We start from the raw sequence: 23,652 nt of genomic DNA, 5'->3' as shown, positions 1-23,652 counted from the left end.
TTTTTGCTTATATGCACATTTATAACCCCTCATTTATGCAGGTTAATCAGAAAAGAAGAGACTGTAACAGAAACGCAGAAAATTCACTTACTGCATATTCCTCAGGAGTGACCTTCAGCACATCGAACACAACTGCGTCAAAACTCTTCTTCAGCTCTGATGATGCCTTATCACTAAGAGATTCCGAGCTGCTGCTCTTCTGGAAGTCACACACACAGAAACACACACACACAAACTGATGGCTGGGCTTCTGAGAATTGGATTACCAAATGAAAAAGAGTGGTGATGTTGGTAAGGTTTTGAGATTTGTAAAATGAACACCAAGAAAAACTAAACATAATATATTAAAATGTTATTATAATTATACACGAAAACCTTTCATAGTTAAGCTATACACAGGCTGCATTTTAAAACACTGACGTGGATGAGGCCTTACCTCAGAGACTGTGGCAGCACTGGTGGAGATATTGGATTGGCCATTAGGGAGGTCCATCATTCCCACACCATCTAGCTCTAATGCAGGAGACCATTCATCATCCTCAGCTACAGCAAAGCCCGCCCGGCCCTCTGACAGAAAACATATACAAAATATATGACAGTGAGCAAATTGCGCACGATATCCTGATCATTAATAGCAGCATTCAAACTGCTCATCTTGCGAACAGAGCGCCATCTACTGGTTGAAATGGGTTGATTTAGACATACTGTCGCAACTACAAGGAAAAATGTACCCTCTCGAAATTAGTTATGATGTAAAGAAATGCTGGTTAAACGGTTGTGAGGTTCAGCTATTGGTCCAGAATGCCTGTGCACACCATATGGATGTGCACATTTATAGTCTGCCTTTACTATGCTTGAGGAAAGACGGGACAGAAGGAGCTTAAGGTGAGCATTAGGAAAAGATCTTCTGTGAAAGGGGCTTGTGGTCCGTGAGTGTAAACAGCTTACCCGACCAATTCACTGGCTTCCATCCAGGCCAGATTTGCTACCAAACATTTGTCTTTGCTGTTGTTTTATCTACACATTGTTCTAAAGTCTTAAAACCATTCTACGCTTTTATTTTCAACCTACATATAACTATGTAAACGTGTGTGTGTGTGTGTGTGTGTGTGTGTGTGTGTGTGTACGCACGCACACACAAAGGGGTTATTCAAGCGTTTAATAATAATAATAATAATAATAATATGAACTGTAAATATTAAACTGGAGACAATCTAATCCTCGTACATCACTGAGTGATATATTATTAATATTCTACCACAATTTAATATTCTTGTCTGCTCAGCACTGAAAACACCTTGGAGACCATTATTAGCCAAAAGCACACTGAGAAGCAATAATAAAAAAATAAGGAGCTGCTCAGAATACCGAAGGCCAGCAGAGGCCTGCAGGTGTGTGAGCGCCTGACTGCCTACTTGTTTGTCTTTTCATCAAGTGGCCTGTTCCATTAACTTCCTTATACAGTTCTGCCGAGACAAGACAAGACAGATATACCAGCAAACGCCGGCATATCATGTAAACTATCCTCACATTGTTTGACAAAGTGCATAACCCTACAGGAAGCAATAGCTGGCCTGTGTTTACAAGTCTGAGTCTGCTGTATATAAAAATACTACATCTGTAATTATCTTATTTCCTGGCCCAATACCGATGTGTGTGTTGCCCTTTTATCTAGGTTCAAATTAGACATTTATTAAAAATATCACTTGTGAGGTTAAGCATCAATCTATTTTTTCATAGACTTAATAAAATAAAAAATTTAATTGATCCTCAGGCAACGTAAAAAGCTAGACATTCTTTAAAGAAGAAAAAAAAAAGCCACACTTACCAGATGGGTGTCAGATGTACATAATGCTTTAAGTGAAGTTGGGCTGTTGTTCTGTTTTCGTCTGTCTATCGAGTTTTATCGTTCTCCAAGGCTGGTCTCTGCTGTCTGTGTGTGAAAGACAGGAACAAAAGAAATAAGGGGGAAAAGAACAAAAAGCACCATGATTGTTCTGAACACGAGTAAAAACCCACACAGTGGAAATCCTGTCTCCCTCTGTGCCTCCAGACTCTTTCCATAACTCACATCAGCCAGTAGGTGTCTCACTACGATAAGCAATAAAAGCTTGAGCTAGACTGGAGCATGGTATATCTCCTTTTCCCTCCAGGTTATAACGATAGTCAGTATTTCTGTTTGTTACCTTTCCCAAACACTACATTAAGATTTCCATAATCCAAAATAAACTTCAAACTTTGGCTAAGATAAGCCTATAAAGACATGACCCCAAATAAATACATAAAATCAAATAAATAAGACAATGAACGTTTGCCTCACTTGGGTTTCGTTTTTCCCCCCTGCGTCACACAGCTCGTTAAATATAAAAAATAAATAAATACATACAAACATCTCTGTGCTAGGAGGACAGAAATAGCATCTGTGTACACAGCTTTAACAAGCTCTCACATCTGTCCTCGGCGTGTTATAGTCAAAGTGTTATCAACCCAGAGCAGTGTAAACAGCCTCTGATAACAGCAGGTTTCTGCTCATCTGCTGTCACTCATTTTGTCCTGTTAGAACTCCTTAACCATAACCATCCTAGCTAGTTTACATCTAGTTTTACAGCTTCTTCCGATATCCACACCTCCCGCTATTAACAATCACATCTGACTCATTGCCTTACCCTATCCAATCCCAACTAGCTGGTGCTCCTGATTTAAATGTCCTTGTGTCTGACACACCTGACAGTCAGCTGAGCTGAAATGTGCTGTGTTTGATGACATAACTCCACATAGGCGTGTCATAATGCTGGGCTTTCTGAGGTTCAAGCCCAGGGAATGTTTATAATGTCAGCTGGCAGAAAAACATGTGCGCACTAATAAGGCACAGGTGTGTGTGGGGAACAAGACGGGCTGACGTCTCAACATCACAAGTATAAACCTTGCAGAGGGCACGACTGGAATAAGAAGAGGAAGAGTGACAGAAAGTAGAACTACTCGTGTTGGAGCTTGCAGAAGAGGACGTGTCGTTAAGCTAAATGTGACTCATAAGACTGCATAGCAAGTGGCGTTCAATCAGACTTCGCTCTGTGAATTGGCTGCCTCTCCCTCCTTGTATTCACTGAATTCCAGACTACCTTCTGACATTCACATACTGCAGTTCACACACAAAAGGCCCAGGCTGCCTCAGTACTGAAGGGCATAATGCGTATTAGCGAGTGTTTTTGTGTGTGTTGTCGTCATGCACGTGCCAGCGTATCTGTGCATGTGACGACGCATTCCACATCGTGCACTGACCTTTTACATTCCTACCTCCAGCAGCCATGAAAACAGGTCTTCCATGACCTCCATTGGACATGTCCTAGGTCCTGCTTAAACTGCTCATCTCCTGTCCTTTTAATCCTCACCTCAACCTTATTTTATGGCAGCATTATATATTCAAGCTGGAAGCACTGATTAGTAAGAAATGCAAACATACACTAAGATAAATAAATCTGAGGGTTTGCGCTGCACGTGATAGTTTGTGGGAGTGGAGTGAGAGGCGAAAATTTATCAACTATTGATAATCAGATTATTTTAGTCATTCATTCGTTAGAAGCACGGAAAGTTCCACGTCTTAATCTGGTGAAAATATGATATATACATGGGGTGGCTGTAACTCTGTTACAGTACCCATACACCCATGGAACTGCTCTAGACGGGTGTCTTACACAAAACATCTTACATGACAAATCTGTAGCAGTGCATCCCAGATGGCCCAGCATCATGGAAACAGTAAACACCTGGCATTAAAATACTCCATGCAGAGAGTTGACTAGGAACAGGGCTAAAAAGGCTTGTTTCAGACGATGGATAAACTGGGAGGGGGGGGGGGGCACTCAAGGTAAGATTTAAATTTAAAAAAACAAAACAAAAAAAGGTTCTTTAGAACAATCATGTAAAGCTACTCCAGTGAAGTCCAAGAATAAAAAGAGGGAGTTGGAAATGAGCACAATGGGTATGTGCAGGACCAACACGGATCTGTGTGATCGAGGAAAGGTCACAAGCTGTGAGACTGAATAAAGGATCACACGAGACTTGTGTAGCATTTAGTGTTAACAGAAACACTGAGCCAACCCTGCCAGTCTCCGTCTAAAGAACTAAAGGCCTTTTCTTTGACACCCAACAGTCCTGCAGGCCGAGCATCGGTTCTCAATCTGTTCTCACTATTAAACATTAAGTGTGTGTGTGTGTGTGTGTGTGTGTCTCTCTCTCTCTCTCTAAGGGAGGTCTTGTTAGCAAGCAAACAATAATGGAAGCATTTCCTCTGAAGCGCACAGTCATTTGAAAACAAGTCTTTTTCTCCTCCGCTGTGCTTTATGATAAAAACTGCAGTACCTCTTCTTCGTCACGGTCTACATGCTCAGTACAGACATGTGCTTTCTGCTCTGCTTAGCAGAAGTGGGGCTTGATGCGTTTGAAAAGCATGCCGCAGATGCGCCAAAGTCAGAGAGCCAAAGTGGGTCAGTGTGTTGAGGTGTGCACTGAGGGATGTGACAGCCCATTAAGCTGTGCTGCTGTCCCCTTCTCTTTAGTACACAGTACGCATACATACCATTCACACCGTCCAAGTTTAAACTCTAAAGCAAATTATCCCTCCACCATTCAAATATATCATAGGCCTCTTTACCATATGAAAAGAAAACGTTCCGAGTGGGTAAATCTGTAGATGAAACACTTCACTGCACATTCAAATTTTAAGATATAAAAACGCAGGACCTACTACCTGTATTTTTTAAATCACTCAAATAATCTAAACATTAAAAAGAAGCTATAAAAAGCAGCATAGAATAGAATAATCCTTTAATTGTCCCACAAGGGGAAATTTGGTATAATATGGTATTAACAACAGGGCAAATTATACAAAAGCAAATGTGCTTTGACAAATAACAGAGTAACATAACAATTACTCAAAATTACAGCAGCACTTAGCAATGGAAGTTATATAAATTATTACATGAAATGGCTCTATATGGCTGAGTTCTTGCTGCAGTATAGTTTTAAAATATTATAATATCTTGTCAGCCTCACTCCTCAAAAACCCATATCCTCATAAACTCCTATTGCAGACCATCTGCAGCCAAGCACACACATCAAGTGCAAACCATGTCTTCCGTCTTGCCTCCAGACTTCTTACATGACTGTATTTCCTGTTCACTACTGCTTTACAGAAACAGAGAAAGTGTTACTTTTAATTTTGCTCATGCATTATGTGAAGCTTGCTAATCACCAGAGAGCTTGTTGGTAGCATTTCATTTAATGCGATGCCATGGAAGACTGAGTCAAGGTTGTTCTCGCTTTCTCTGGGCTCTCATCAAGCCTCCTGGGGGACAGCAGGACAGTATTGATCTGGAGCTAAGAGAAGCCCGGACGATCTCTATCTCTCTCTCTCTCACTCACACACACTCTCGCACACGCACTACAGCAGCGTGTCGCCATGGATCGATATACACCGCTTTCACTCAGCAGGTTGGCTGTATAAGCAGAAGTTGGTGACAATGCCTGCAGAGGGACAATAATGTCTGTGTGTGTTGTCGAGGGAACACAACTAACAGCCCCTTCACATGATCACTTAACATGCCAGTGATGTTCAGCCCTTCATGAAGGTCAATAACGGGACAGTGGTAACTCCATGGCAGTTTAGACCAGCAGAAGTGAATAAGGGAAAACATTTATAGGAACAGGAGGACCGAAACCAAAAACTGTCATAACACTACAATTACACTTTGATGTGAACATAAAAGCAATGTTCTCCATCCACTCAAATTTTAAACACCAGTCAGGGGTGCAGGGACTTTCTGCATTTTATGACACACACAGAGACACACACAGGCTATACTTTTGAGTAATTCCCCAGTTTGCTATTACAGCATGCGGTATTCCCGTTGCTCGGTCGATACAGTTTTTATTAAGTTCGCACAAGAGGAAGTGAGAAGATAATTCTATACCCCAAATACAGCCACTCTTCCAGACAAGACGCTCGCATGCATCTGATTTATTAGAGCAACATAATGCAAACAAAAAGAAAATAAGTTTAATGGTGCCGTATCATCTAACAAAAGCACGTTGGTTTTTTTTTGGTTTTTTCCTTCTTCAGAAAATCAATAGGCAATGAACCCAGTGACACCACAGATTTTCCAGACAGTGAATTAACAGCAATGTACCATCTATCATAGTGGGCCATCATTTTATGAGCATCTGGGTCTATTTGTGACGGGAAATTACTGTGATGTAGTGGAAAGATAGACAGCCGAGGACAAAGAGGGTCTTAAAAAAAGTAGGACATGAAGCACAAAAAAAGTGATGATCAATTTTACACTTGTAAATACACCTGCACTTTTTCAAAACATTTAACTTTTAACCTTATTTGAGTCAAATCCCCCCCTCCAATCAGTGTGCAGTGTCTGAATTTTAAAAAAGGCCAATATAGCTTCATCAGCAACAACACAAAATGTGTATTTTATATCAGGTTAAAAAAAAAATTAAAAAAGGTATTCAAGACAACTGTCCATATAAAATTATTTCTGAATTATAATGAATATATCAAAATATAAAGTAATTACCTTCTGTACGTACAATTAAATGCCTTCAACAAGTCTTTCAGTTGTCTAAACATTTTTATGGCCGTCAGCTGATTGTGATTCTGATCAGCTGATCGTGTTTTTTGTTTTGGGAGGGAGGGGGCGTACATGTCACACATCTAAACCCAATTCTAAGCCAGTGTTGATGTTTTTCTAAAATAAAAATAAAAATAAATAATGTTTTAGATAAACTTTCCTCCCTTGCTCTTTCACCCCTGCTTGCTTGATCTCTACAGCTTTCAGGGGGATAATTAGAGCTCACGCTTTAAAGACAGGCTGTCTTCTGTCTTTTCTCATCGCACATCCCCCAGTGACACAGGCAGGCTCTGTAGGTACAATGCTCACAGACATAGATAACATCTATAGTTAACATTTTACAGTGACCTAGCTTTTACTTACAGCTATAAGCAACCTCTGAAATCATGAAATACTACAAAACCTCAGCTGCCAAAAGCAAATACAAGGCCCAACTGGTCTTTATAACTGTATCTGACTATCCATCAAATGAACTGAAGAGAGGATACAGTGCCAAGCTTGTGAGTAGCGGCATGTGGCAGGGCCTCAGAGCGGCAGGCTGTCACGTGTGGGCAGGGAAAGGGCCTACAGTTTGAGTGTATCTGTGTGTGTGTGCTGACTTCAGCCTGATTTGTGGCCCAAATGGGAGCAGGCAGGCTGCCCGGACCAAGTTCAACTCTGCTGCTGAGGCCTGGGCGACCTGAGCATGGTGACAGTTGAGTGGGGAAAGAAAGAAAGGGAAAAAAAAAAAAGTAGGAGAGGAAGCGGGGAGGGAGAGGAAGCAGAGGAAGCGAGAAGCTGGCAGCAGTACTGTTGTCTGTGGTCATTCCCTGCATGGACTATTAAACAAGGAAAGGACATGGTAACAATATAGGGCAACAGAGCAGTCAGTCAGAGCAGTAATGCTTAGAGGAAACTGATATGATCTCTATGTCTTCCTCTATGAGTCTCTGAGGGCTGGCACAAGAGTGAAACCTCTTGTTGGACACCAAGTAAAGACACAATTGCTGAGTGAAATCGTTATATTATGCAGTATATATATTAAGCAACCTGTCACTGAACAGACTCCACCGGTTGTTTATGGCCGTGTGCAGAGGATGCCCAGCATTGTCCATAATGTCCAGCTAATCACCACTTACTACTCTCATCAGTAACAACATGGACAAAAAAAGCAAAACAAAAAAAAAAAGCACACTGATAGCTGTATGAACAAATTTTCTGTCAGTATGAAAGCCTCACAGGATAGACATTTATTATTGATCAATCAATCACACCTTAGTGACAGACCCCGGTGCATCACAATGAGCGGCATTCCACCACAGATTCTTGCTTAAGAACATGATGACACATCAGTGGGCTGAGCGGAGATGACGTGTGGGTGGTGGCAGTCTCAGAGCTGAATAAAATCATGTGGCTAATAAACTGCTTTTGCAGAAAGAAACCATCTGTCTGGAGCCAACATGTGGTGATAAGTTGGCTTGATCAACTTTGCCATCTGAACTGCATAATGCAGAGGCATTTTAGTGTCAGATCATCAAAAGACACTTTGGGGCTAAGGCGATATTTCATCGTGTGTGTAGAAGAAAAAAGATAATGCAGTCTCTTATATAAAGTCATAATCTATCAGTGTGTGGCAACTGGTTTGTGTAAATATGTAAACAAGAGACACATGAGCAGGGCCCAAACTCCAGCACAGCAAGCCACTGCATCTGTAATGTTGCACATGTAATTTTTGACCAAATTTTCAGAAGATAAGAAGTTGGATAATCACCTCTCCTATTTAAAAAAAAAAAAAAAGGGGAAGGGAAGCACAAATCCTTCATTCTCAAACTTGGGAGCTCTAAGGTTAAGATAAAATAAAGAGGCACTATAGATCATAGGATAGTGATCATTAGGCATTAGGGCTGGGCCATATCATACTAGGGCTGTTTGATATAACGATATATCAGATGACGATATAAAAACGTCTATCGTTTCCTATTATGCTATCGTTTGTTTTGTGATGTCGTAAAATAAACTGTTTACAGCAATATTTTTCATCGTTTTGACGGTCACCTTAGTGGCTATATTAACTTCTTAAAGTTCTCTCTTTCTCTTATACACTATGGGCAGACAAGTGCCTGTTTTTACCGGTTTTCGTTAGCAACAATGACAGTAAAACCATCGCGTGGCTCCGCTGTCCGCTTGTTTGTTTTCCACGTAAACCTTTCACAATAAAGCTCAAGATCCTGTTGAGACTTTTCAAAATAAAGTGAATCACATGAAAGAGTATGCAGAGAGTTTACGGATGAGAAGCAAAAAAAAAAAAGCCATCAAGTGCTAAAAAATTAACCTTAGACTCAAACTTTGAGAGAAAATGGTGGCCGTTACAACTTGTGTCTAAAAATGTATAGTTTCATGTAGGGCTGCTCAATTAATCGAATTTTAATCTCGATTACGATCTGGGCTTTCAACGATCATTAAAAATGACTGAGCCGATTATTAGCACCTCCCTCGTGCTTTACTCTCCGTTGTGGCAAATCAAGCGCACCGCTCTGCATTTCGAACACGCGTCACAACAATTAAGAGGACCCGAGGGAAGCTCGGAAAGCTAAGCAGAAGTTATTTGGAGAGGAGAGTGACTGCCGTTGGTTGAAAAGAGCTAAAAAAAAAAAAAAAACTTCAGTGGTGTGGAAACATTATGGGTTCACGGAGTCAGACGTGGATCAAGTAGACACAGTGTGTAAACTTTGCTACGGTGTCGTAGCTGCACCACAGAGCAACACTGCAAAGTTCACTAAACATAGATGTTTACATTTTTCATTTATGTTTTATATTGCAAACATTTGCACTGTTATCAGTATTTGCACTATTTTATATTATTTTTGACAATCTTTAAAGTCATTATTCAATACATTGTTATTGTTAAATAAATATCGTCAAATAATCGAGATCTCAATTTCAGTGAAAATAATCGTGATTGTCATTTTTGCCATAATCGAGCAGCCCTAGTTTCATGCATCACTTAAAACACTGGAATCCAGGTAAAGGACGCCCAGCTGGAAAAACTAAACGCAAGTCGAGTTGCCCGAGATTCACAGAATTTACAGAAAATATTACATTTTTGTGATTTATATCGTTGTCAGGACGATAAATGTCTTATATGAGATTTTTGTCATATCGCACAGCCCTATATCATACCGTTCACAGTAATACTGGTTTAATGTTGGGCAACGGTAAGAGAATGAAATATCGCGATAGAATATGGGTAAAACGCGCATTTGCAGTGCCTTTGTTTTCATACGCATATGGTGGAAAAAGCACGGTGGTGACAGAGAACGAGAAGGGCGAAAGCGGATCGTTGAATGAAACGGATGAACCAGAATTGTTTTGTAAAAATGCTGCAACTTCAGTGGTGTGGAACTGGTTTAGCTTTAGTCCGTCAGATACACGACAAAACACTATTTTTGGTAGAGCATGCTAGCGGGCCGTTGTTATTACCGTGTTTTTTGGAAAATACACTTAAAATCAATCCTTTGATTTTTCTGAAAATCGACAGTGCCCCTTATAATCCCGTGTGCCTTATGCTTGGATTCTGGTTGTGTCTACTGACCTTGAAACGATTTTATGTGGTACACGGCGCTCGAAAATCTGCCAACTGTTTTAGTACGACTTTGCTATGATACGAACCCACACCGCTTGATGGATTGTCGGAGGATTACGGCTATCATAGGCAGGAGCCCCGCGGAGTGATACGTACTGTGCTTCAACATAATATTACCGTATTGTGTGTGTATAACCTCTTTTTAAGTTTTGTGAATATTCTACATGGTTATGCTGAGGATATGTTGGCCAGTTTCCACTGGAAATGCCTTTTGGTTAAACTGCCAGCAAGGAATTTGCATTTGCACTGTTACATTTTTATATAACTTCCATGCAATGTTATATCGCCCTGCTCTATTAGGCATATGTTGTGCCCACAAGAAAAAGATTTTAACCACTGCAAAAAGCAGCTTCTATGCCATCAGACATGTTGTCAATCCTTTAAATTAAGGCACATCTGTGGGAATCTGGATCTGCATTTTCTTTTGTTTATAGTCCAGTAGCATAAAAGGACCCCCTTATCATCTTCTCAGACAGTTTCACACAGTTAAAAGGAAAAGAAAAAGTCTTGCTACCTCCACTTCAGGTCCCATGCTCTTTTAAAATGGCCTGAGCATTTTCTCAATGTGAAAGAAATGCTTGGTTTCCAAGTACCTGTTCAAAGTGGTACTGCACGAGTATTAGCCAACTTCTGTCAGATGATGCAAACAGGCTGAGGGCTGCTGACGTCGCCAATAAAGCAGAAGCAATGAGGAAAGTAGCAGTTTCAATAGTTTCCACTGACTTTTTCCTTATTCCCAGGTATTTTATTTGTATTGGTGGTTTGCAACACTAATCGTTTCATTTCCCCTTCACAAAGGTTGCTCTTCCCCTTGCTATCATTTAGGGCCAATGACGCATCATGTTGGAAACAAAAAAATAAAATTTCCGGAGATTGTTAATGCTAACCCTACTTCCGAACTGACTCAAGTTCACATTCAAAGAAGGTAATTGTAGATTACAATCATATTGAAAGGTGGACAAAAAATGCTTTGGAAACAATTACTTTAGAATGCAAGGTGTGACAGGTTTTTCTCTTGCCCCTTTTTCTGTTCTTTTTTTTAATTTTATCTTTATTAACCTCTTGAAGTTCTCATAAAGTCTTTGGTTCACAGTGTTATTGGGTAGCTTTGCTTTATCACTGTATTCTCTCTGTTGTTTGTTAATTGCCCCTTAGGGATAAATAAAGTCTTCTGATTCTGATTCTCTGTGTGTGGACATGAGGGAGCCTGAAGAACCTGCTGCATTAAGAGAAAAGAAGAACCATTTCAAATACAGGTAGGAACATATATTCTACTATTATAGACTGATTTCATGCCATTAATGTTTCTCAGTTGTTCCATGAAATGTAAAGCAACAGGCTGAAAGACTGGAGAAAGAATTCTAATCACATGATCAGAAATGAATCATTTACCTTCAGGTAGACAAACTTTCAGTCCGGCCTGATGTGAGCACTAAATTTGAAACTACGAAAAGAAACCATCTCCTTCTCTTAGCATCTGTTTTGCCTATGCACAGCTTTAAATCAGTGCTGTAAATATGCCATCTGAAATTTTAGTCACAGGAGTTTAGTGTAGAGTTTTTTCCTCTCCCTCTCAGTCAATGGCTCCTTTCTGTTGTTGCTTTTTGTTTTGTTTTTAAAAAAAAAAAAAAAAAAAAAAAAAAAAAGGCCCTAAAAGTTTACTTAACAAAAGAACAAAAACCTGCAAAAGGAACAAAACTTTAAGCTTTGTGGGCGCTTTACTGATGACAAAGCAAAGCTTACTGTGGCCGATCTTGAGAGCAAAACTGCTTGGCTTTTATTCTGATGAACAGATAAAAACCAGGGTAATAGTTCCTGCCTGAGTTTGAACAATTTCAGTCAAACTTTTTCCTAAAGGTCACCTGGTGTTCGAAACATTAAGTGAACTACTGTTAAACTGTAAGAAGAACTTGCAACCCAGATGCTGAATCTGATTGTGAGGATTTAATGATCAGTTTCAATCAAATCACACACAAATTCCCATCTTTACAACTTGTTAACCCAGTCTACGATGTTAGTATTAAATATGTGAACATATTTTCCTTCTTTAAGTTAAGAAATGACCACATATCAATGGTGGAGCAACAAAGAAATGGTCCATGCACAAAAATGAGACTCTGCCACATCTACACTGATGGTACCACAAAAAGAAAAACACAGCCTTTCCCAGGACTGGATACCGGGTGGGCCCTCACAGCTAAAAGACATTGCATGCTGCAACCTGACAAACCATACAATTATGTCAGCACAGGAATACGCACAAACTCCCACGGTGCTGGTACAACAAAACCTCCTTTTAGACATGCCAAACTCTATATCCCTGCACAGGAAGCTGGTCAGGAGGGGACACATCTCCAAACCATAAATGCAGAATCATAGTTGCATTTAAAGAACAGAAGAAAAAAAAAAAAGAAAAAAAAAAGGGGGGGGGGGGGCGCACAAGATCTTAATGCTTCTCCATCAACAACTGTTATAATTTGAATCTAATTTGTGCACACGCTCCAACCATCAGCTTTTGGTGCCAGTTTTTTTTGGCACAAGTATGGCTTTATAAGGGACTGAAATTTTAAATTAATTAGAATTATCCATGACGGATAATAAGGATAAAACTATTCTTTTTCTGCATTACCTTTTTCAACATTGCTCTCATGTTGTCTTTTGCTTTTGTCTTTACAGCAATTACCAAGAAACACTAATACTATTTTTCTATTAATTTCAACAAATGCATATTTCAAAAGAAACCATTCAACAACAAACAAGCGCTGTATTTTTGGCCCCAAGCAAGCAGGCCTACCTCATAGCCAAACTTTAACCACAAAAAAAAAAAAAAGTGCCTTTATGAGGCAGGATGAGATCAAAGATCAAATCAGTGAGCTTTACTGAGAGCGTAAGAAGGATATTCTCCTTCAGTGTACTGTATAATCCACTAAATAAGACATTCCAAACAAACAGAAGATTTCAGCATCCCTGCAACAATGAGCTCATCTTCCTCCTACAACCCAGTCCTCTTTTAGTTGTTCCTTATCTGTTCAGACTATTGACACAAAAGAGCTGCTCCGAGCCAAAACTTAACGTCAGATTCAGCAGGCTTTTCGAAAACAAACACTCTGCAGGCTAGCTATTGTCAGAGTTACATCCTGTGTGTGCATAAGTCTGCAAAGCCAAGTATTCAGTATGACAAAAGAGGAAAGGGCTTTGGCTTTAAACACAGAACTTAAGTTTCAGTTTTTATCTACAATTCAAGTCACTTTGCTTAACTGAGCAAGACTGAGGTAACGGGCTTCCCATACAGATTAACACGTAGTCACACGGAGTGCTGCATGCATGATTTCCCCATAACATGGCACTGCCCTATCTCCAGGGCCTGATAAAACGAGTAATTACAACTTAAAAGCGCACAAAAAAGGGATTGCTGCTGAGAGAGAGAGGCCGAGGGAGAAACTAACAAGTGTGCCTGTGAACACATACACAGCTGTTCGCTCTAAGTCACTAGGTCAGAGGTCACAGGGGAGACTAAAATATGACACCCACACACTGGCCAAGGGGGAGAAAAATGAGGCAGAGGATGAGAATAACCAGAAAAAGAAATAAATATCAAACTGAACCCATCCGAATTATCTGCAGAGACGGAGAGTCAAGCAGCAGAGGCAGATTTTTCCAAATCTGGTCATTGCTGTCTCTCATACTAATATGGAAAGTACTCTGTATTCCCATCTGATAGCAGCTATGAAAGATTGATTATTTTATCTTTTACTCACAAGACAGAACAATGCAGCGCTGTGCTTCTAGTTAGGGTGTGTGTTTGAAAGGGGAAAAGCAAGCCTGTATCAAATGGAAGAAGAGCAACAGCTGAGACTCGAAAAACAGCTGTATCTCTTCAGTCCCCTCCCCCCCTCCGTCCCCTCATCTCCGCTCTCCCTGAATGAGCCCCTCACACCACTTTTCTGATCCTCCTCTCTCTCTCTCACACAAACACAGAGAGAGGCATGGCCAGGGGCTAGCTGCACACACACAAATTATAATATGAAGTGCCTGAGTTACACCGGCACTGTTGGTTCGAGCCGCTGTTCTCTCAGAGGACAAGTACAGAGAGGATCCATGTGGTACTAAACATTCATCTATTGACTATAAATAGGAATGACATTGTTTCCAGCGGCAATGTCACCCTCCCCCTTCTCTTGTAAATCCTTACAACTCTCCCACCTTCATGTGAGTCCAGCTGTAGCACAAAAGGCATCCAAATAAACCTTCAAGTTAGCGTTTCACGTGGAAAACAGAATCAAACGCAGGCCTGTCCATCGAGGCAGCAACCGTTACCGTCATAAGAGCCAGTTGTGAGGGAAAGAAAAATCTGTATGCCTTAAAAGGATGGTGACGCATCTTATTACATATAAATGAGTCTGGCATTGCTCACAGGTGTAAATAATTACAAAACAGAACAATTGTGAAGGGGAGGAAAGCTGTATATAGGTTTGGGCCTTCTTTGAAACAGTACCATTCGGCACTTTTTCAGACAAAAGTTATTCTTTTAGTAAGGCAAATTTTGAAAATTACAGTCTAATTCAAGTCTACTTTGATAATACATGACATACAGCAGCCTTGGGGTGTTTAAAATAGTAAAAAGCAAATAAAATAGGCTAATTTCAAGTCCAGCTGTAGATCAAGCATCGCAGCAAATCATCATGTTTGGACCCATAAATTCTCAATTTTCCTTTCTTTTGATTTTGATCAATTTTGTAAATCCTGGTCTATGATAAATGATTATCTAGAGGATGTTCACTGGCTTGTGAGTGCCAAGTCGTTAGCCAATGGGGATGTGTGTTTCACAATTAGACCTGCCCCGTTTCTCAGCACATCTCACTCCAAAACCCTGAGATGGTGATGGCGAAAATCCTTTCCTGGAGGCTTCACAGTAGCAACATCCATCTTTTATATCGTCTATGGCTGTGAAGCATATGTAGTTGAAGAGATTTTTTTTTTTTTTTAAAAAGGAAGAAAGAAAATAAACTTTCTTATGTTCATATTTGTCTATTCTATCCATTTGTGTCAAATAAACTCCTTGTGACATTAAGGTTTACCATTTTGTCAGTTTGCCTTTTAGAAAGTATTCAAGTTTATCACTTTAGATATTAAGCACATTTCTTATTTAGTTAAATTCCACCATTTGCTCTCAGAGTGGAAATGTTAGATGTTTTCATAAAAACCTAAATAAAAAAATAAAAAAATAAACAAAAAATCCATTAATCTCAACACCTGCAATAATTTCGCATGCATACAAAAAGGCTGCACAGAATGAATTAATACCCAGACTGACAGTTGGTGATGCAAGATGCGTAACTTCAGGCATGTGCAAGCAAGTCTGTGTGCAAGCCTAGACCCAACTAGTGGGAAACCTGACAAAGGCGACAGGAAAGAGATCATTCTCAGTACCACAAATCTAAATGGATTCTTTGAAATGATAGAGAAACACATCTGCCTGGGATATGAGTCATCTCTACTCATTTATCAAAGAGGTGCTGGAGAGTTAAAAAGGAAAAAAGAAAATAACAGGTGGGGAGGATACAGCACCTTATTTTCATAGTGTGCTTGAGGTCAAAAAGCCCACCTGCTGACTATCAGATGAGGAGGAAAGAGTAGAAGTGAAAACATTGGGAGCAGAATAAAGCGAAAGGAAGATGGAACAAAACACAGAGCTAGAATCGTGTTTGTCTGTATCTGATCTATTGTCTTTGGCCGGGTTCAAGACCAAGTTCACAAGTTTCCATGACATAGCTGTGGCTCAGCTCTCAGTTTTGCACCCAAAGCCAAAAACACTCAAGGTTCAGACAGATGGATGAGGCTCTGTTGTGAGACCACAAAGACTTGTCTTCAGCGCCGATACAGACCGGTGGATCAGGACAATATGCAGGGGGAAGTGGAAGGGTGAGGCATCTGTCTGTTTATGTTCAATACAGCCTAAGGGGTAGTACATCACAGTCCTGTTTTTTTAATTTGGAGAACCAAACATCACAAGTCTGTTTGCACTCTTTATTCAAAAAGAAAACCCCCAGTATACATAATGAGCCAGTTTAGTGTGGAGTTTATAGCTGTGGGAATTTTAAAAGACAGTATAAACTAAATAAATACGTTTTATTATTACTACACACCATCAGCGGCAATACACTTTGCAAGCCACATACTTTCTACAAGTAGTTTAAACTAAAATCAGCGACCTCAATCTCAACTCCAATTGTGCCCACCATTCCCTTACCTTTGGTGGTTAAATTAATCCTCTAATAACAACATTATCTCGCTTTAAACACTGCTCAAGTGCATCCAGTTGGCCTGCCTGGTTTTGAATAATCGTTTTAAATTTTTGCGCATCTCCACGCAGCTCCTCTGAAATCCCTGCCATTATTGCCACAAAACCTTTCAGAATATCTTCAAAGATCTCTCACTTCCTCGTTTCTGAGCAGGAACACATGCCAATCCTCGTCCACTAACTCAGCAATTTTTCAACTAACATTCTGTCTTATTAAGATCGGACTCCTCAGGCTCAGCAAGCATTGCAAACCTGTTACTCTGCCCCGCCACCATCTTGACACTATGGTAGCTAATCCTATTTGTGAAACATGCCTATAATTAAAGTAATTCTGAATATTTTGTCCTACAGAATCATATTAACAGAAAACCCTGCTAATTGAAAGCTTTTGAAGAGCGAGATTATTTCCTTCAGGGTTACTCAAATGTAACCCAATTCCCAAATCATAAAATCACCAAAGAAATCTTCACATAATTATTTAAGCAGATCAGGGCTGCATTGCATTTCATTATGCATTTAGTCCTCCATTGTATTTTTTTTAGTTTGAATATTCAGGATATGCTACAACACAGAAGTTTTGAGAAAACAAAAAAAACAAAAAAACAAAAACAAAACTGTGGAAAAGCCTCATAACTCTTTTTCAAATTAGCCTTTAAGACTAAGGCTTTTATTATAGGATGTCCCTGAACTCAGTTCAAGAGTTTATGACTCCAAATGCCTATAACCTGACACACCAACCCAGACCAACACCCATGAGTTTTGAAATAATGCTGGTCATGGAATAAAGAAGTGAAAAGGAAAATACAGCGGTGCATTTTTGCCTCTTCTCAATAGCTCAAAGTCACTTGCCGTTTAACATAATTTTGTGACTAACAAGCTGTTAAACTCCAACTAACACAAAACTCCATGTTTTTCCATTTTATCTGAAGTTTGATTATTTTTTGGCATTCAGAATGGATGATTTTTAGTGTAATACTGTCCACGATAATAGTACTATAAATATTTACACAGTACAAAAATGTCATATCACTGATATTGTGAGTGCAAGACCATGCGTTCATGTTCCCCAGTGCATGCAACAATGAAACAAGCCAAGGTGTGTCTCTGAGCCACAAGTCAGCCTGTGATGACGCATTAGTGCCTAAAAAGGGAGTGACTTCATCAACTTGCAACAAAGTATGATTTGCAAAAAAAAAAAAATAATTAAAATAATTACTATTCCCACTTGAGTTGGAAACAAAAAAAATGTGTTTTATCACTTAAGGCAAAATCACTATGAAGTACAACCAGGGCCTGAACTGGGAGATGCTAGGCGCTAATGATGTGCAACCCAAATGTAAACAAATGACTCAACTAAGAACCACTAGCTGCACTCACTTGCTGAGCTTTGTATGACAGGAAGAGCAAACAGTGGCTGGAAATTACTGATGCAGTTACATAGTGGAGGTGCAGGGCTTTAAGCAATTGGTTATTACAAGCTACCTTTGTTTTATGCTGCATGCACTAATACTGGAGCTGGTACTGGCACCCTGTTTCAATAGAATCACACTTCAAATTAGGAAGTGTGTCATCAGTGACAACAGCTCTCTGCAAAACACACTTGCTAATTTTGCTGACTACAAGCATCAATAAAATATTCTGTTTTTTTAAAACTGGCACAGTGTATACCCAGATTTTAAGGCTTGTCCTGCTAGTTTGGTATATGATGGACAACAACTATTGTACTAACAAAGTGTCTCAGGTGGCATTTGAACTCTGAATTTTTGTTCCTGTTCCTCCTATTTAGCTTATAGGAGCTAAAGCATTAATACATCCCTTAAATTTATGGAAGTAAATTCCCACAGATCAAGAGATAGACAAAAGGCACTGAAAACTTACCTCAAAAAGCAAAAGCCTGTCTGATTATTGATTCAACAGGTTGCACTTCAGATTTCTTATATTGTATTCCAACTGGCAACAGCTAACTGGAAATACTGAAAAAGGCAACATCTTCAAAACTTTAAGCTGATAATTCAACACCTACAGCACTTACTTTGATGATTTCAGCTTTAGGGTGACTTATTAAAAATACGATCAACATACTCAAAGCATAGCAAAAGAGAGATGAAAGCATTTCAGCTCAGTCCCATACTAGAATGGTTTATGAGAACTAATATTGGGCCATTATATTGCTAAATCAATAGTCTGTGCCTCAAGAAAGGCCAGAATGAGTCTACATCCACATATGCACCGGTATTTTACTCAACATTGCTTTTTCAATGCATTTTAGCCTTCATCCACATATAAACAGCATATAGGATTTAGTGAAAACTAAGCTTTTGGAAAACTCCTGCCAGGATAAAGACCTTTGGAAATGTGCACTTTTTTTAACATTTAAAAACAAACAAACAAAACGTTGTACGTATGGATGTACCCTTAAATATCCATGCAGTGCAAGATGGCACAAACAAATAGGACGATCGTCAGTTTAACATATTCAACACTGAATGCTGTGTCACAGCTGCAGTGATGCAGCAATCACAACGGGCAAGTCTCGACACTCTGGTGAAAACTTCTTTTACTGCAAAAAACTAATAAAGAAAAAAAAAATTACCCGATTTCCTAAAAGCCCAAAGTTTAAAATGAGAGTTGTCTTTATATAATCATTATAGTCAAGTAACGGGTTAAAAATGTTAGTACTCAGCAGCACCATCAGTAAGACTCCAGCCGATTAGTAGCAGAGCTAAATTCAACTTTTTGTGGCCTGTTAAGTCTCATCTTCATAGCATAATATTTATTCATAGAAGGAAAAAGGATGAGCTTATTGTTTATTCAATTTCTAGCAATGTAAGGAGGCATACTGTAAGCAACAGTCAGCGTGCACCCCAGTGGACAAGCTATGGGATTTTTACATTACCAAGTGTCCACTTATGCCCTATGTTCTGTTTAAAACAAACAAACAGATAAATCTTCATATGATATACTCTGATACAGTTATATCTACGACAGACCGGTAAAATCAAAATCAATAAAATGAGTCACACTCAGCAACAATGGATGATAAGTGATAGACATGTTTACGAGCTTCATATTTAGAAAAGACATAAGCAAGCAGGAAGTGGAGGTGGTGAGGCAAGATAAATGAAAGTAATACAACATACAAGGTACTGCAAGTCTTGCTGCTTGATAACTGGAAGAATGAAATACAGGCTGACGAGGCAGAACTAAAATAGCGTCATGTCCACTCAAAACATGAAAGCATAGTGAAAGAGAAAGTGAGCAAAGTTACACAACTAAGAAGCAAGGCACTAGTAGTGTTGAGAGAGGGGTGGACACCAGCCTAGTCTTTCATGTGTTAGCCACTCCCATGAGTGGTTAAATCTCAAGGTCTCTAGCAGCTGCTCGGCCTATTGTACCGTGTGTTTAGCGGGGTGTGTATGTGAGAGATACAACCACCAGCCAGTTTCCGTTTCAATACTGCCTGTGTCCGCCGGCCCCCAGTGGCCTCTACTTCTCCTAAACAAGAGCTGTGATTACAACAGAGCAGGAACCACATGGCAAACACACTCATAACAATAAGAGACACTTTTACATGACTTCCTCAAAATTTGTTCGGTATACAGCAAAGGGAGAAAATATAGAGTCACGTTGCTCAAGCCTACGCAGTGAAACACGGTGCCTGCCTCTGAGATTCTGCATGCATTATCCTCGTCTCTTATCTTCTTCTCGCGCTGTGATGTACGCAGGCAACTAGTCAGGCTCTAGCCAAGCTCATATCCACAACACCCACTTCATCAACTAACTGCCAGTAACATTCGAAACACCTCGTGCATAGAAAAGTTTATCAAAAACACAATATATTATTATCAGTGTTCCAAAACTCCTTGTCAAGCACAACGACCTGTTATATAACTCCCAGTAGTAGCACAGATCTTTGGTGGCTTTGTGGCGTCTGCATGCAATGCAGAAAATGAACACGCACATAACCAAATTTGTACTTGCAGTGACGGTGCCAGGGCTGGGGAGGCATCAGAGGAAGAGTGTGACGACATGTGACTTCGCAGTTCCATCTGCGCTGAATGGATGTGCCAGACACACGCATAAAGTTACCCTGGCAACTGAGCAACAGCACTGGTTGGAGGTCAGAGAGAGAAAAGGAGAGATGCAGACCAAAACGCTCCTAGAATATGTAGAAGGAGCCCACAAACCGACTGCTTATTCATTTAGAAAGCTGCACTTTGCATTTTCTTACACAGACGCATGCAGGCTGCGTCTAGGAACGTTACACATAAACAGCAGCCAACGTGACGCAACGTAGAGCAGAGACACACAATCTGAGAAAGACCAGGGGTTACACTTGATGACGCAAAAGCTCTACAATGCTTATCCCTTTCTCCTGTAAACACACGGCTCCGATTCTGAGAGGGGAGTTTTATTTCACTCACACAGATGTAATCTCCGACTAATCACATTTGCAAGCCTTGGACGGAGCAGTTACGCTGCAGTGCTGAACAGATGGGCCCACGTAGATGAAGCATTTCTGGGATTAGCCTGGCCCAGACGGCGGAGGTGGCATGTAGAGTTACCAAGGGACAGTTTCTAAAAAAAATAGCTGGGGCTCAAATTACATTACAGAGAGTCACTGAATATCAGTGATTGTAAATGGAAGTGTATGTGATGATGTTAAAATCCTCAGTATAACTGATTTTCTCGCTCAGACTGTAAAGGCACTTTGTTTAAATTTTTGGAATACAGCTTGCTAATGCACAAGATTAAGTGGAATATATAAACTGAAACCAACATGATATTTTTGTATACAGACAGGAAGACACAAAGAATCAGATTGACCACTAAGAAAGAAAGAAAGACTCCCAATAATCATTAAATACAGCATTTGTAAATAGGGTTGCAGATGGGAGTTGTGTTCCTCTGGACTAATGCAAAGCTCCATGTAAGGTAGAATAGTAGAGCAACTGTATTTTATTGGATTACATTCCTAAGCCCTAGGGATGCACGGATTGTGAAATTCTGGACTGCCACCAATGATTAAAACATTTCAGCCGTTAGGCTGTGCAGATACAGATTTTGTTAGTTTGCATTGTTTTTGTAATGATTCATTCTGACTTCTTGTGCCAAAGAAATTTATCTTTGTTATAAAATTAAATAAATAACTGTCAGGCCTTGATTACATTATCTTGGATCAATTCATTTAAATTTATTAAACTGGACCCCAGATACAAACAAAAGAAGAACACAAGCCACTGCCATCAGTGAATGTAATATCGGGGTGTTTGCTACATATATAACATTTTTTTTTAAAAAGAAAAAAAAAAAATCTCCCCGTCACAGAGAATTTGCCCTTCAACTAAAGGGAAAATCACCAGGTCTATAATAATAATAATAATGATAATAATAATAATAATAATAATAATAATAATATATTGGTTAGAAATATGTCAAGGTTTATGTTGAGTTTACTCAACATTAAAATACATTTAAGGTTTTCAAATGGTTAAAAGAAAAAACAAAAAAAAAAAACAAAACAAAACAGGAAATACTTAGATTTCTGTTAAGTAAGGTAACAGACTTTTTGCATACAAACTCATGCTCACACACATAGCCAGCTGCCCCCCACCCCCACTCCAAAAGGGCTGGTTTGAGCCATGAAAATCCCTTTTACTTATAGGCCGATGGCAGTCAAGACAAACACAATCCTACTAAGCCCAACATTTAAGAGGAGCTGACTAAATGATTCAGATGCACCCTTCAAACACACAAGACTACTGTCTTGAAGACTAAACTTTCACTGTTCTCAATGCTTCCCCTTTCTTTACTTTGAATTAAAATGAAGTTAAAAACCAAAAAGAATTCCAAGCAGTTTCTTTCTTTGACATTTGGAAGTCTGAGGATTTCTGGCATTTGGAAGAAAATAGTTTTCCAAATGCCAAAGTTTTCTCTTCCTTTAGGCTCAACATTAACTGTAAGTACTCAGTGACTATGGTCTTGGAACTGGCATGACTGCCACAGTAATACTACCCAATGGATAAAAAACCTTCTGCATATATTTAACTGTTACAAAGGGCTAAGGCAAACAGGACTGTCAGTCATTTCTCCATAATGCGACACTGCAGCACTGTAAAGGCATGCTAGTCATGTGCGTGAACCAGTAACCTCGGGGTCATATGTTAAGTGTTGGGAACAGCAGCCTCACACAGCCACACCAAATATCATATGGAACATTCCTTAGAGTCCTTTAAAACAGGGCGAGAGAGGCGAGCAACAGCAAAGGGTCACAGAGGACGCTCACAAAGACTGTGCTGCACAGGACTGAGCAGAGGGAGTGGAAGATAAGATGTAACTGCTTGATTTAAACCTCCTACCAACTGCACTTCCAAAATTTCCGATCAGTGAGGTTGAGAATCCCTGGTTGCCCCCTTTTCTCCAAATAACCTTCCTGTTCTTCTTTTGTGGTTATTCTTAAACTAAGACATGCTTTAGAAAAGACGAGATAGACGTTGCTTGTGCACTGTATTGTTTGTGGGTGAACCCACACCACACCCAAAGCACTCCCCAGAGGGGTGCTTTGCAGGGGGTTCACCGCCAATGAGCCATCCCGAGCAGAGAGCCTGCAGTGGCCCGTGGCTGCTAAGTAAGCTGTGCTGGTTTAGCAGCACAAACGGGTCGACATAAACTCCCTGCCCCGACACAGAAAGTCAGATACACTAATCGCTAACTATAGCTCCCCCCACTCTTCTCAAAGGTTTCCATGTGAATTAGCATGATGCATTTACTGTCAACTAGCTTGCACGTTGATCTATTGTTAGCCTCACATCAAACTCCTTGGTACTGCTTCTTGATGTGTGTATTTATGTGTGCGGTGGGGCGACCTGTACATTCACGTGAGTGGATGGGATAAGAATATAATAGCTAAAATACAATGCTGCACCCAGCTACAGAGTCTGCGTTACAAAAAAAAAGACGACCAGCCTCACTCGCGCTTTGCTCCAGTATCTCCGCGTCCGCTCCTCGCGATGGATGCCGATTTACTTTGATAAGCAGCCTGCATTTTAAAACAAACACACCCAAACCGCTCGTCAAGCTTGCCGCTACGT

General features: G+C 40.0%; 1 protein-coding gene across 3 annotated transcripts in view; it reads right to left on the bottom strand.

The window, feature by feature from the left end:
- The window catches only part of ralgps2 (Ral GEF with PH domain and SH3 binding motif 2), a 73,007-nt gene that overhangs the window by 48,908 nt on the left and 447 nt on the right, over positions 1 to 23,652 (bottom strand). For 2 of the 3 annotated variants that reach the window (XM_082523737.1, XM_082523739.1), the window contains exons 2-4: positions 1,829 to 1,933; positions 437 to 567; positions 92 to 199 (exon numbers count right to left, since the gene is read on the bottom strand). In XM_082523737.1, coding sequence (XP_082379863.1) covers positions 92 to 199; positions 437 to 496 — 168 coding nt within the window. In that variant the 5' untranslated portion in view covers positions 497 to 567; positions 1,829 to 1,933. Of the gene's footprint in view, positions 1 to 91; positions 200 to 436; positions 568 to 1,828; positions 1,934 to 8,747; positions 8,812 to 23,652 lie in introns of those variants that run through there. The other variant, XM_082523738.1, reaches the window with a different exon arrangement.

The sequence above is a fragment of the Aulonocara stuartgranti genome (assembly GCF_965226115.1).
Source record: "Aulonocara stuartgranti genome assembly, chromosome: 23".
Lineage (NCBI taxonomy): Eukaryota > Metazoa > Chordata > Actinopteri > Cichliformes > Cichlidae > Aulonocara > Aulonocara stuartgranti.
This window is presented reverse-complemented; position numbering and strand designations above follow the sequence as displayed.